This window comes from Pongo abelii, chromosome 1 (assembly GCF_028885655.2).
Source record: "Pongo abelii isolate AG06213 chromosome 1, NHGRI_mPonAbe1-v2.0_pri, whole genome shotgun sequence".
Taxonomy (NCBI): Eukaryota; Metazoa; Chordata; class Mammalia; order Primates; family Hominidae; genus Pongo; species Pongo abelii.
The window spans coordinates 13,496,753-13,509,559 of record NC_071985.2 but is presented as its reverse complement, the minus strand read 5'-3'; the positions used below and the strand labels follow the sequence as shown (position 1 = coordinate 13,509,559).

The following is a 12,807-nucleotide window of genomic DNA, read 5'->3' as shown; positions in this document are numbered from 1 at the left end:
TAAAAATAAAAGAATATTTATGTTTCTTAATATGGAAAAATATCTATAATATAATGACCAGAAATAGAAATCAATTTATAAACAGTAGGTAGAGCATGATACCATTTAGGTAAAATTACATATAAAGATATGTATAGATATAGATATCTAGACCAAAAACAGATATAGAGGTTAAGGAATCAGAGCTTTGTTCACTGGGCAGCAGGCAACTCGGAACTGCTGAGCAGAAGAATGGTAAACCTGAGTTTATAAGATTAATATAAGATTAATAAGATTAATCTGACAATAAAATAGTATCTAACTCCTCTAGCAATGCAAGAACTTAAGGTCTAGATGTAATGACAGTACTGCTGAAGAAACCTTGGTTCCAAGTCATGGATATCCTGGGGTTCAGGGCTTGAGTAAATTTGTCTATTATCAGAGTCTGGTGTGTGGCCATAATGGAAGCTGCAGCTGCTGGCAGTCCCCACAACTCCTGCTGAAGGTGGAGGATAGTGGCAGTGGGGCTGGAGGTGTCACTCATCTCCGTAGTTTTCAACAAATGCTAAATGAATCTATATAGGAATCCCCCCACCACACCTAAACATTTATCAGTAAAGAGAATGGCTTAAGTCTTTGAAGGAACAATTCATTACCTAATTAATAGACATGACAGAAATAGAAATCCCTCTATGTCACTTTAGTATCATGGACAAATGGACTTGAATTAGTTTTTGTAACCACACTGCTCAGAAACAGAAGAGCTTCAGTATTCTGCAGTTTTTGTACCTGTAGCATACAAAGCCAATATACTTTTGATGATACGTTTAAGTAATAGTGAAGAAATAAAAAGCACAATCTTTCCCAAGTATGTGTGTAAAAAAACAACTTAGAAACAATTACAAAGCAACAACCGAACACATATAAAGTGGTATTTTGCAAACTAGATTCACAAAGATAGAATTTCAATAAGGGTAGTATTTAAAACAGGAAGGATTGAGAGAGACTTCAGAGAGAGAGAGATGGGTCCTAAGAGATATGACAGACCTGGAATGAGTAGATGTGGTGCAGGACACAAAGGGATGAGTATAGGGGTGCAAGTGCCAGCAGTCCCTAGTTCTAGGATGCAGTGGGTCTTAAGATGAGGAAGCTGGACTGGATGACTTTTAAGGTCTTTTATTAAGCTAAAAACGTGTAGGATTCTGTAAGTCTCCTATAGCTCGCAGCAATCACATTTACTTAGAGTGAAAAAGACAAGTCCAAGTATAATAAGAAGCTACAGAAGTCAGAAAAAAGGACAGCCATCTAGTGAAAAGACTAAAAGTTCATTATCTGTTTTAAAATGACTCAAACTAAAAAAAAAAAAAAAAAAAAAACAAACTTGAAGCTATGTAGGGCTCTAAGGCTCAAGGTGACTAAATGCTAGTATCTAAAGAGAGAGATTAAAGACTGCTAGAGAAATAATTGACCAAATGGGAAATAGCAAGAGGACTATTGTGTTAGCCCAGGCACAAGGTGATAATTAACTAAAACCCGAGATCTAGGGATGGAAGCAGAGGAGGAACAGATATGAGAATGAGAAGTATCAATACAAAAGAAACAGCAGGGGTAGTAAAGGTATACTTTCTGATATCAATAGAGGGCAAATTCCATCTAAGCAGTCACTGACTATATAAGGAGTCCTGCAAAGGAAAGGTGTCCAGCAATCATGTTTTGGCATGCAGGAAGCTGAGCATTAATGCTAGAACTGATAAAGAATGTTTCTACGCAGGACAAAAGAGATGTACAACTGGGAGGGCAGCTCAAGAAGACACAGTGCATTCAGATATTAAATAAGGAAGAATGTAGAGGGCAGTAAGTTTAGTTACATAGATATTTTAGAAGTTTTATTTAGCATAATTTAAACATACTACTGCAAAACAATGGGTACTTGGTAGCTTTTCTTTACAAGTGAGTCTTTCACATGGTTTAAAATTTTTGCATAGCATTGAACACAGAAGTAGCTTAACACAGGTGAAAGAAAGATTTGAACTTAAGTGAATTTAAGACAGTAAGAGTGATTAAATTTCAAACAATTTACCAAATACTCTGGAGATGGTGTGTGTGTGCATGTATATATGCATATTTATCCACTATGTATACATATGTATGTGTGTATATCCTGTGTATGTGGTGTTCATGTTATCTTTCTGGGTAAAGATCATAGCAGATTTTGTAGAAAAAATAAGGAAGCCTAACAATATTAATGTTTATTATTTGATGACATGTACTAATTTATACCAAACCCTGACATCATGTGCATTTTAACCATGTGCAAGCCACCATCATCTGCCCTGACTACTGTAATAGCCTCCTACCTGGACTCCCCACTACCTCTCTTCTCCTCTTCCTCTTCTCTAACCCACTTTCTACACAGAAGACAGAGTGATCTTTATAAAACAGAAAGCTGTTTATAGCACGCCACCTACTTAAAACCTTTAATGACTTCCCGTTAGGATAAAATCTAAGCTCCTTAACAAGGCCTATATGATTAAAAAATGACTTTGGCCCACGCCATACTGTACAGCCTCTTCTGGTGTCCCACTCTTATCAAGTGACACATTCTAGCTAAATGGCTTTCTTTATTTCTCTGAACAAGCTCAGCTTTTCCCTGCCTTGGAAGCTTCATATAAGCCATCCATTCTGCCTGTAATACTCTTTCTCTGACTCTCTGCCTTGCTAACTCCTTTCTCATCCTTTACATCTATATTAAAATCTCACTTTCTCAGAGACTTCCCTAATCCTGATGTAGACTGCCCGGTTATAATCTCTATTCCTACCCTCTACATTTCCCTACTATTTTACAGTCTCTGCAGGGGCAGAATCTGTGTCTGTTTTTTTCATCATTGTATCTCCAATATTTAGCACAATGCTCAGCACATGGTAGGCAGGTGCTCAAGAAATAACTGAATGAGAAAAGCACTAAAAGTAAGTAGCAGAATAGTTTCCTTCAGGAAAAAATCTTTCTTAAATTTTATGTAAAACAAGAAATATTTTAAAAGTGTGAATGGCATAAGAACATAGGAAAGTCAAGCTAGCCTCAATTTATGGTTATTAAAATATGATTTCAATACTCGCCAGCAATGCTTTTCCGCTTTTGAACTATTGCATGATGGGGAGCAGGTGACTGGAGTGAATCTGTGAGGTTTTCAGAATCATGATTTGCGGTGGTCCTTATAAATTCCATAGCAGCCTGGAGAACTCTAAGCTGTAGTGCAACAGCCATATCTAAAAACAGAAGATACTAGAATGTTTTCAAGCTATGTGGTTACTAATTTTTTAATTGAACTGATTTTATGTATCATGACAATAATGTTTTGTTAGATACAAATTTTTAAATTTTGATCAGCATGGGGGTGATGGTAGTAGACATTTTTAAATTCTTGTTAAAAGCAATTTTAAAGCAAATTTACAAATGGTCACTAAAAAACCTTCAATGGAAAAATATTAGCTCATAAATTTATTTCATTTTAAAAATTGTTTCAAAGAACAGGCTTTTTTTCTATACAAGGCAAAAGTTTAACCAGCAATTATCATATTTTTTGTTTCATATTCACTTTAATAATTACCATTAAAGAAAACTAAAGGGTATTACTATTCAACATACGCTTTTAAATTCTACTTGGTAAGAAAAATCAGTGACATCTTTCACTTATGTATCGCCAACTACTAACTACATGGGGGAATCACTTTTTCTATTTTTGCCACTTTTTCAAGCCTTTTTAGGCTTCTTTTTAAAAACTGATAGATATTATCACAAAATTAACGTTAAAATTTCAGTAAAAGAGTTTCTAAGAAGAAAGAGATTATGCTCAAATAACAGGTTTGTCTATTATACAACTCCCTCCCCAAATTCATAAAAATTAAATCTTACTTTGTGTCCTCTTGTTTTTGCTATTTTGAAGATATCCAAGCATTACAATAAGGTCTTCAATAACCCTAAAATACTGTGAGCCCGAGGAACTGCAAGCATGAATTGTAACTGCTACGAAAAGTTGCTGTATATCACAAGCAAGCAATTTATATTCACTCACAGGAATGCTAAAGATAACAACAAAAGAAGGAAACAGAACATTTATAAGAAAAAGAACAAATAATTTAAGACACAGCTAACTGATTTAAATGGTTTAAATTCCTGTTTGACCAGCTTGCACTCATTCATGCAGTCATTCAATATTTATTCATGCTTATTTTATGGCAAGTAATATGTAGTGTGTATGCTAGAAATAGAAATAAGATACACTTTGACACCTGTCAAAAATACATAGTTTTACAGAGAACTGGACAAGTAAACAGATTACTATAAACAGTAAGTGGTTGTAAGTGTAACACTAGAGATTAATACAAGATACTATAAGAACACATAGGCAGTTTCTAGTCCACACTAAGGATGAAGATTGTGTGGGTATGAACAGGAACATTCTGCCAAGACTTTTCAGAGAAGGTGAATTTGACTAAATTAATTAACCTCTCTGAATCTCACTTGTATAAATTAGGGTTATTTTTAGGACTAAAAGAGGTAATAGATTTGCATTTATATTATTTATAAATACCCAATAAATATGAATTAGTTACTTCTGGTCTTCAATTTTAATCTTGATAATCTACCTCAATGTACGATATTAGGCCTACAATGCTTCTCTCCATCTGGGTTTTCCAAATCAAGCAAGGGTTAGAAACTAACTTGGGCCAGTTAATAAAGTAGCTACAGGGACATTCAGTAAATACAATTTCTTGCTGTTTTTTTTCTTTCTTTCTGTTATTATTTTTTTTTTACTTTTATTTTAGGTTCAGAAGTACACAGAAAGGCTTCTTACATAGGTAAACTCGTGTATTAAAGTAAACTAATACTAAAGTTTTCCTGTTCTAAAGTATTTATCAGATGTAATTTTAAATAATAATTTTAAACTTACTTCTTTTCTAATCCATTCAGGGCTGCTACTGTATTACATAACACATAGAGTAGACCATTATCCAGCAACATATCTGCTACCTTAGAACAAGAATTTAAAATTTGGAGAAGAAGTAAAAGAGCATTATGCAAGAGTATGTTGTCATATAGAGAGGTTTCTATTAGTCCCAGGATAGGAATGACAGACCACTTCTGAAACAATCCCATGTTTCTCACATCTTCCAGATCAAATCTATAATAAATAATACAGTTAAGAGCACATTAGAAACAATCACAAAATAAGAAAATATGATAGCAACTATGGGTCATTTTGCTAACTTGATTTTGAAGTCATAAAAACAAGTTGGGGGAGTAAGGATTCTTAACCTGTTTTTAAGATGATAGAGTCCCTCCAATAATAGGGTAAAAGCTGTTGCTAGAAGTCCATCCCAAGATAAATACACAAACATTCAAGTGAAATATGCATACAATTTCTTGGTTTTAACTGATTTATTTTAATTCATCTATGAGACCCTTATGTCCAAAGAAACTATGTTTGGGGGCTTCAAGTGCACAGGAAAATTATTATTATTATTTTACATAGTATTTGAGAGACAGCGAGCTAGTAAAAAGAGGTCTAGCAAAAGGGAATGATTCTCGAGTTCTTATCCCAATACAACTTGCCTCTGGGATGGAATGAAATTAGCTAAATATTTTGTGCCTCATTTTCCTTATCTGTCAAAAATATGTGGTGATATATGTCCTCTTTTCTTCTCAAGGCGATTGTGAGAGTCAAATAAGGTAATGCAGAATTGTTTCGTGAAAGCCAAAAGCTGTATGTAAATGAAAAGTAGCATTGAAACTACCATAACAATTTAGTAAATTCTTTAAGCTCTGAATTTGTCTATCACAATAAGGAGACACACATTTCTCTCTATTCTATCATAAACAGAAATTACAGTTTAATTTCTGCCAAACTTTTGGTTTGGGAGAAAAATATTCTTTTATTTTTACACTTATTTGCTAATCCATCAGCATTCTACCAGGGTCGAAACTCAGCAACCAGCGCATCCAGGAATTCCAGGCGAGGGGTTTACTCCTCTCCCAGATAACCTGAAGGCTCGAGGAGAGTAAGGAGCTCCTATACGGATCATTTATGTGATCTGTCACTGAGAATACATGAGCTACCTTTCTTTTTTTCTTTTCTTTTCTTTTTTTTTCTTTTGAGATGGAGTTTCACTCGTTGCCCAGGCTGAAGTGCAATTGCACAATCCTGGCTCACTGTAACCTCTGCCTTCCAGGTTCAAGCGATTCTCCTGCCTCAGCCTCCCAAGTAGATGGGATTACATGAATGTGCCACCATGCCCAGCTAATTTTGTATTTTTAGTACAGACAGTTTCATCATGTTGGTCAGGCTTGAACTCCTGACCTCAGGTGATCCACCCACCTCTGCCTCTCAAAGTGTTGGGATTACAGGCTTGAGCCACCACGCCCAGCCTCACCTGTCTTTTCAGTTATCTTCTCATGTTAATACTATCTGCCAAATCTTAGCTATCACTTTTATCTGCTGCAGCTTTTATTTGTTTCTAGTTTCTAACTAGTGAATGAACTATGAAGGATGAACTTATATTAGAAAGAACATCATATGGCAAATAATACATTGATTCACCTGGAAAATTACTTTTAGCAGATTTTTTCTAAAGGTGACCAAAAGATTTAGTTAAGAGTGAGTTCACTAAATTTTACGTTTAAGACAAAAGATCTTGCTAGGTGTGGTGGCCCACACCTATAATCCCAACACTTTGGGAGGCCAAGGCAGGAGGATGGCTTGAGGTCAGGAGTTTGAGACCAGCCTGGGAAACACCGCAAGACCCATCTCCACTAAAAGTAAAAAAAATTAGCCAAGTGTGGTGGTGCGTGCCTGTAATCCTAGCTACTCAAGAGACTGAGGTAGGAGGATCCCTTGAATCTAGGAGTTCAAGGCTGCAATGAGCTAAGGCATGACTGTGTCTCTCTGCACTCCAGCCTGGGTGACAGAGTGAGACATTGTCTCAAAAAAAAAAAAAAAAAAAAAAAAAAAAAAGCCAGGCATAGTGGCTCACGCCTGTAATCCCTGCACTTTGGGAGGCCAAGGCAGGCAGATCATGAGGTCAGGAGTTTGAGACCAGCCTGGCCAACATGGTGAAACCCCCATCTCTACTAAAGATACAAAAAATTAGCCGGGCATGGTGGTGCGTGCCTGTAATCCCAGCTACTCGGGAGGTTGAGGCGGGAGAATCACTTGAACCTGGGAGGTGAAAGTTGCAGTGAGCTGAGATTGCACCATTGCAATCCAGCCTGGGCAACAGGGCGAGACTCCGTCTCAAAAGAAAAGAAAAGAAAAAAGACAAAAGATTCCCAATTATAGTGGAGGGAAGAACACACTTACTCTTCATCAAGGCCAATATGTCGACCAAAGAACATTTCGATGAAGCAGTCTAACAATTCTTGAGTTCCTCGATGAAGATACAACTGGTTGGCTAGTAAGGAAAATCCACGATTCTTCAGAAATTTATCTTTTTGTTCCTTAGATGCTCTAGCAAAATATGCATCTAATAGCTAAACAAAAAATTTAAGTCAATTTAGATAATGCATTAAAATTAAATATAATATATACAAATCAGTGTAACACAACTGTATTTGTAAATTATTAAGTTCATATGTACAGAAAAACACAGAAAGCTTAAAAAAATGCCACCACCACAGCAAAGCAAAAATGAATTTGTCTTTGGCTACTGTGGAATGCTAATGATGACTCTATCTTGGAGATCTTGATGTTTCTCTCATGGGGAAACTGGCATTTTTAGCTGAGCATGGACACCTGGTAGACTGGCAGCCTTAGTTGAGTATAAGTAGAATATTTGTACCTAATGCTGAGGGGGAAAAAATCCGTAAACTATGCTCTCTCTGCAAATCTATATCTATATCTATATCTATCTATCCTAGACCTCTACTTCTAGGCTTCTTGACAGATTATTTACCCTGAGCATAGGCCTGAATTTCCACCCTTCTCTAGCATCTTAAATGCAACACGTGTAATACCAAATTAATCCTTCCACTTCCTTCTCCCCTTCAATGACTGTCTCAAAGTAGTGATAGACTCCTTTCCCCCAGACACACAACTATTTATTCCCCTACTAAAAAAGCTTTCTAAGTTTACAGCATAACACGAGTATACTTTTTCCATGAATCCTTTCCTGTTTCCTCTATGTTCAATTCTTTATTAATACTGCCACTGCAGCACTCATCACAGAATTCCTTACGTTTTACTTAGTTAAGTATGAGACTCTCCCTTCTAGACTGTGAAATTCTTGAATGTAGGGCTTCTATTATTTCCCTTTATATACTATATTGCAACTAGCTCAGGGACTTACACATGAAACGGGAACTCAACACTAGGTTGTATTGCAAGTGATTAAACAACACCTACATCCAAGCAAACTAAAGAAAAATGAGAATCTTTATAAGATTATTTTAATATTGGGTTGTTTTCTAATGGAAACTATTCATATCAAGCATTTACTCATTCAATAATAACTTAGTACCTATTACACAAGATGCCCACCCTCATGAAGCTTATATTTGTGAGAAATTTAAAAAACAAGTACACAGATTAAAAAGATAATTACAAGACATAAATAGGATGCTATGATAGAATAAATAATAAGATTAGAGGGAAGTTATTTTGACAAGATCATCAGGGAAGGTCTGTTTGAAAAGGTGTCATCTAAGCTGAGAGCTGAAGTAAATATCTAAAATTTGATAGTACACTGAAGAAGAGATTTCCAATGAACCACATATTCCTTGTAATTTTTACAAAAGAGATTTACTAAATGTTCAGATATGGGGATTTATTGGTAGATTTAAAAAACATATTGCTATGAACCAATATATGGAGGGGGACTTAAAATTGGATGATGCAAAAATATGATCATGTAACCAAAAACCCCTGTATCCCTAAAGCTATCAAAATAAAAAAATTTAAAAAATATATATGAGTATTAAGTAACAAACTATATTAGTTCATTATTCTAAAATATAAAAGAGAGATTTAGGTCTACTTTAAAGTATATACTCAAAATTTTAAATTACATATATATTTATTTTTCTGAATTAAAATAACATATCTAGTATTTGCCCTTACTTTAATAACACCTTGTTGTATAGCTGGTGATGGGTGGTTAACGAGGACCAAAAGTGTATCTGCTTGAATAAGCTTGTCCATCACATCTTCAAGCATAACATCAGGCAGGATAAGAAGAACTCCACTTAGGAGTTCATATAATCCACAGCATATAGGTACCAAACAGTCTTCAGTTACACTAAAACAGAGACCAAAAAAGTCTTACTAACATGACGAGAAAAGTGCATGATGATTACCTTAGGAACTGTGACAAGTAGTAGCATTTTTTACAGGTGAAACAAATGTTCATAATGTTTAAGAAATGTTTCCTAATTTAACTGTGATTAACAAATTTACCACCACTTTTTATCATTGATTTTTTTGGGCATATAGTCTATTAACACTATTCGATTGCACATCCCTGATGTCTAATACAGTGGTCACTGTCACTTATGCTATTTATTTAAACTAAAAATTTAGTTCCTCAGTTGCATCAGCCACATTTCAAGTGCTCAGTAGGCATATGTGGCTAGTGCTGACTGTATTAGACAGCATGAATAAAACATGTCCATCATTGCAGAAAGTTTCACTGGACATTGCTACTTGAGATGCTATTGGAAATGTTTTTTTTTTCCACCAAGTAAGAAACAGCTTTATTAGGAGTCTAGGCATGTCAGAAAAACCCAGTTCACTCACAGAGAAGAGAGGCAAATATTGGTACAGGGGGAGAATCTAGCATTACAGAATATCCTCTCAAGAACCAAGTGTGAAAATAAAACCTCCATCTAAATATCCTAACAAATGCTGCTGGGTTTAGCCCAGGTGAAACTTCTTGAAGCTCCTGGTGAAATGAGATTTTCTCATAAAGGGAATGCTCTCTAGCACTGCTGCATCTGAGCTCCATATAAAGTTATGGGTCTGCAATAGCAGAAGTAGAGGAAAAGATAAGAGGGATATCTCATCACCAAAGCAAGGTCATGTGTGTCCAGGTGACAGAGGAACCTTAAGTTTTTGGAGAGAGAACAAACTGGGGTAGCAGAAGGAAAATGGCTGAAGAAATACAACGTCTAGGCAATGTCTGTCATAACGTGGAGGACTCTGTGCAGTCTGGTGACAGCCTGTCCTGGGAAACACTGGTATTTCTTTCTGAGGCCATTTTAGCTCTCTTCTGACTTCATCCAGAGAAGAACTACCAATGTTCGGCACCAAGACCTGCATTATAATTACCTGAGTGGAATGGAGCAGCCACCCTATGACACCTGTTCCTCTTCCCTTCTGGAGCCGTCACTTGTCTCTGATCAAGTGAGATGTTACCCAGGACAGGCCCAGTCTAGAAATCACTCCCACCTTCACATGAGCACCAAGTGGACAGAATCATTCTCATGAGTCAAAGCTTTAGATAAATCCTATCATTTCTCTGTCCTGAAGAATTTTTCCTCAATAACTATAAGGAATTAAACCACAATATATTTTTTTTTAAGTGCTACTTATGGTTTAGATTTTGGTTAAATATGGAATTCAATATTATCTAGTATTAAAATAAGGAAAAATATATCTTTCTGTTTGTTATTATTATGTATATAAAGAAATAAACTTTTCTGTTTGTTGTATTATAAGAAGTGGCATAATGAAGACATTTCCAGAGGGGTAGAGAGTCTTTAAAGAATAGTAAAATAAAGATGGGAGGAGTGTACAAAAACACATAAGTACCTGTGAGCACTTGCAGTTCGGTTGTAATTTGGCTCATAACCAAGAGAATAGGCAAAGTTTTCCCAATCATCAGTGTTTCTATCAACAAGACTTGGCCAGCGGCCAACAGCTGCAGATCCATTCTGTGAAGGAAAGGCTAGCCCAAGGCTTGCAATAGTGCTGTGGCTTCGCTGGAAGGAGGCCAATCCCTTTAGGTAATCAGGTCGGTGTGGGCAGGACTCATCCCCAGGACTGTCATCTTCTGACCTGGGTTCTGCTCCCAACTCTTTATGATCTGCTTTGACCACTGGAAATCCCAGCACTCCCTTTGGGACATCACTGACAGAGACTTGGGCTGAGAGGACAGCTTCCATTTCACAAACAGTTTTTGCAGACTCACAGCTACTGATGAATGCATCCTCTTTGCCTTTTTTCAGTGTGTCGGAACTCCCCAAAGAATTTTGTTTCTTTGATTGGGTGGCAACATAAGTATCTGCAATATTTTGTAACCTGTCGATACTACAACCCAAACTTCCAGTCAGTTTTTGTGATTGCATTAGTAGTGAAGAAGTAGGGAATGTTGGTAGGCTTCTAGAACGCAGCATATGGGTGGCCATCTGTTGTGGAATAATATTAGAGGAATTCTCTCCTGGTAAGAGTAGATACAAAAATACTACTTAAAAATCTATTAAGTGAGACCACCTCTCTTTTGCATTATAAATTGCAACCACAGCAAAAGCCCATTTATCTAGCACTGTTAAAATCCATACAGGTTAATTTTACAAGTAACTAATGCTTAAAATTCCTTTACTTTTTCTTAAGAGACAGGGTCTTGCTCTCTTACCCTGACTGAAGTGTAGTGGCACAATCACAGCTTACTGCAGCCTCTAACTCCTGGGCTCAAGACAGCCTCCTACCTCAGACTCCAAGCAGCTGGGACTATAGGCATGCACCCTACACCTGGCTTAATGCTTAAAATTCTTGAATGCCAAAACTATTTTTATTTTAACCACTTTTTATTAATATCTTCCCAAAACATATGTCTTTTCCTGTCTTCTTAACAAAATACAGTATTGACTGAATGATTCAAAGTCATTAGGATTAATGGTTCTACTGTGCTGAATTTAAGTGAATTAAGTGAAACTCAATTTACCTCCGGCTAGCAGTCACCAGGATGTAGTAGAAAGAGTGTGGGCTTTGCAACTAGATATAATTGGATTCAAATGATAGTGAGGTGGTCCAAGGTGAATCACTTAATTGTACTACAGTTTCTACAAATGTAAAATGAGGGTTCAGAATATCTACTTTGCAGGGTGGCTTTAAAGATTGCGATTATATTTGTGATGCACCTAGCATAGAGTTCAGCATGTAATAAGTGCTCAAAAAATGGTAGTACTTGTTGTTACTAGCCTAAACAGCCCTAGACAGTTTTCTCTCTCCTCTATTTTTGCAGTCACTTCTTGCTGCTATTAGTGAGAAGTAATAGTTTCTTTTCTTGTCACAGCTCTCTAATTTACTGCTTCTAATATTCTATGTAGGAAGACACCAGAAAAATTATTCTCATTGTAGTGCATGGGATATAAGTGCATACCATTCAAGGTGTGGTCTGTGGACTGGTAGCATGGGCATCAATACCACCTGTGGGATTGTTGGAAATTCACATTCTCAGGCTCCACCCTAGATCTACTGATACAGACTGTATGAGGGAGGGGCCCAGGAATCAGTGTCAACAGCTCTCCAGGTGATTCTTTTGCAGGTTAAAATTTTAGACCATGAACACAGAGTAAACAGGCATTAAATGAACTGCTTTAGAGCACAGACTTTGTGGCAATAAAATAGCTCCACAGCTCAGAATTTTTTTCTAGTTATTTCTGGATTTTGGCTAGAGGGCTAAAGTTGCCAAAAGATTCTCTTCAAGAGATCTGAAAAAATGGGGGTATGATTGTATTTGAAAATGTTTCAACATGACAGATGATTTAAAAAACAAATATGTCCTGTAAAATTCCAAATAAAACTAATTCAAAAAGGCCAGGTGCAGTGGCTTGAG

General features: G+C 36.4%; 1 protein-coding gene across 1 annotated transcript in view; it reads right to left on the bottom strand.

Moving 5' to 3' along the window:
- LYST (lysosomal trafficking regulator) overlaps positions 1-12,807 on the bottom strand; it is a 213,573-nt gene that overhangs the window by 92,163 nt on the left and 108,603 nt on the right. The window contains exons 23-28 of the mRNA XM_024252983.2: positions 10,782-11,409; positions 9,093-9,270; positions 7,338-7,507; positions 4,932-5,162; positions 3,893-4,059; positions 3,097-3,246 (exon numbers count right to left, since the gene is read on the bottom strand). Coding sequence (XP_024108751.2) covers positions 3,097-3,246; positions 3,893-4,059; positions 4,932-5,162; positions 7,338-7,507; positions 9,093-9,270; positions 10,782-11,409 — 1,524 coding nt within the window. The remainder of the gene's footprint in view (positions 1-3,096; positions 3,247-3,892; positions 4,060-4,931; positions 5,163-7,337; positions 7,508-9,092; positions 9,271-10,781; positions 11,410-12,807) is intronic.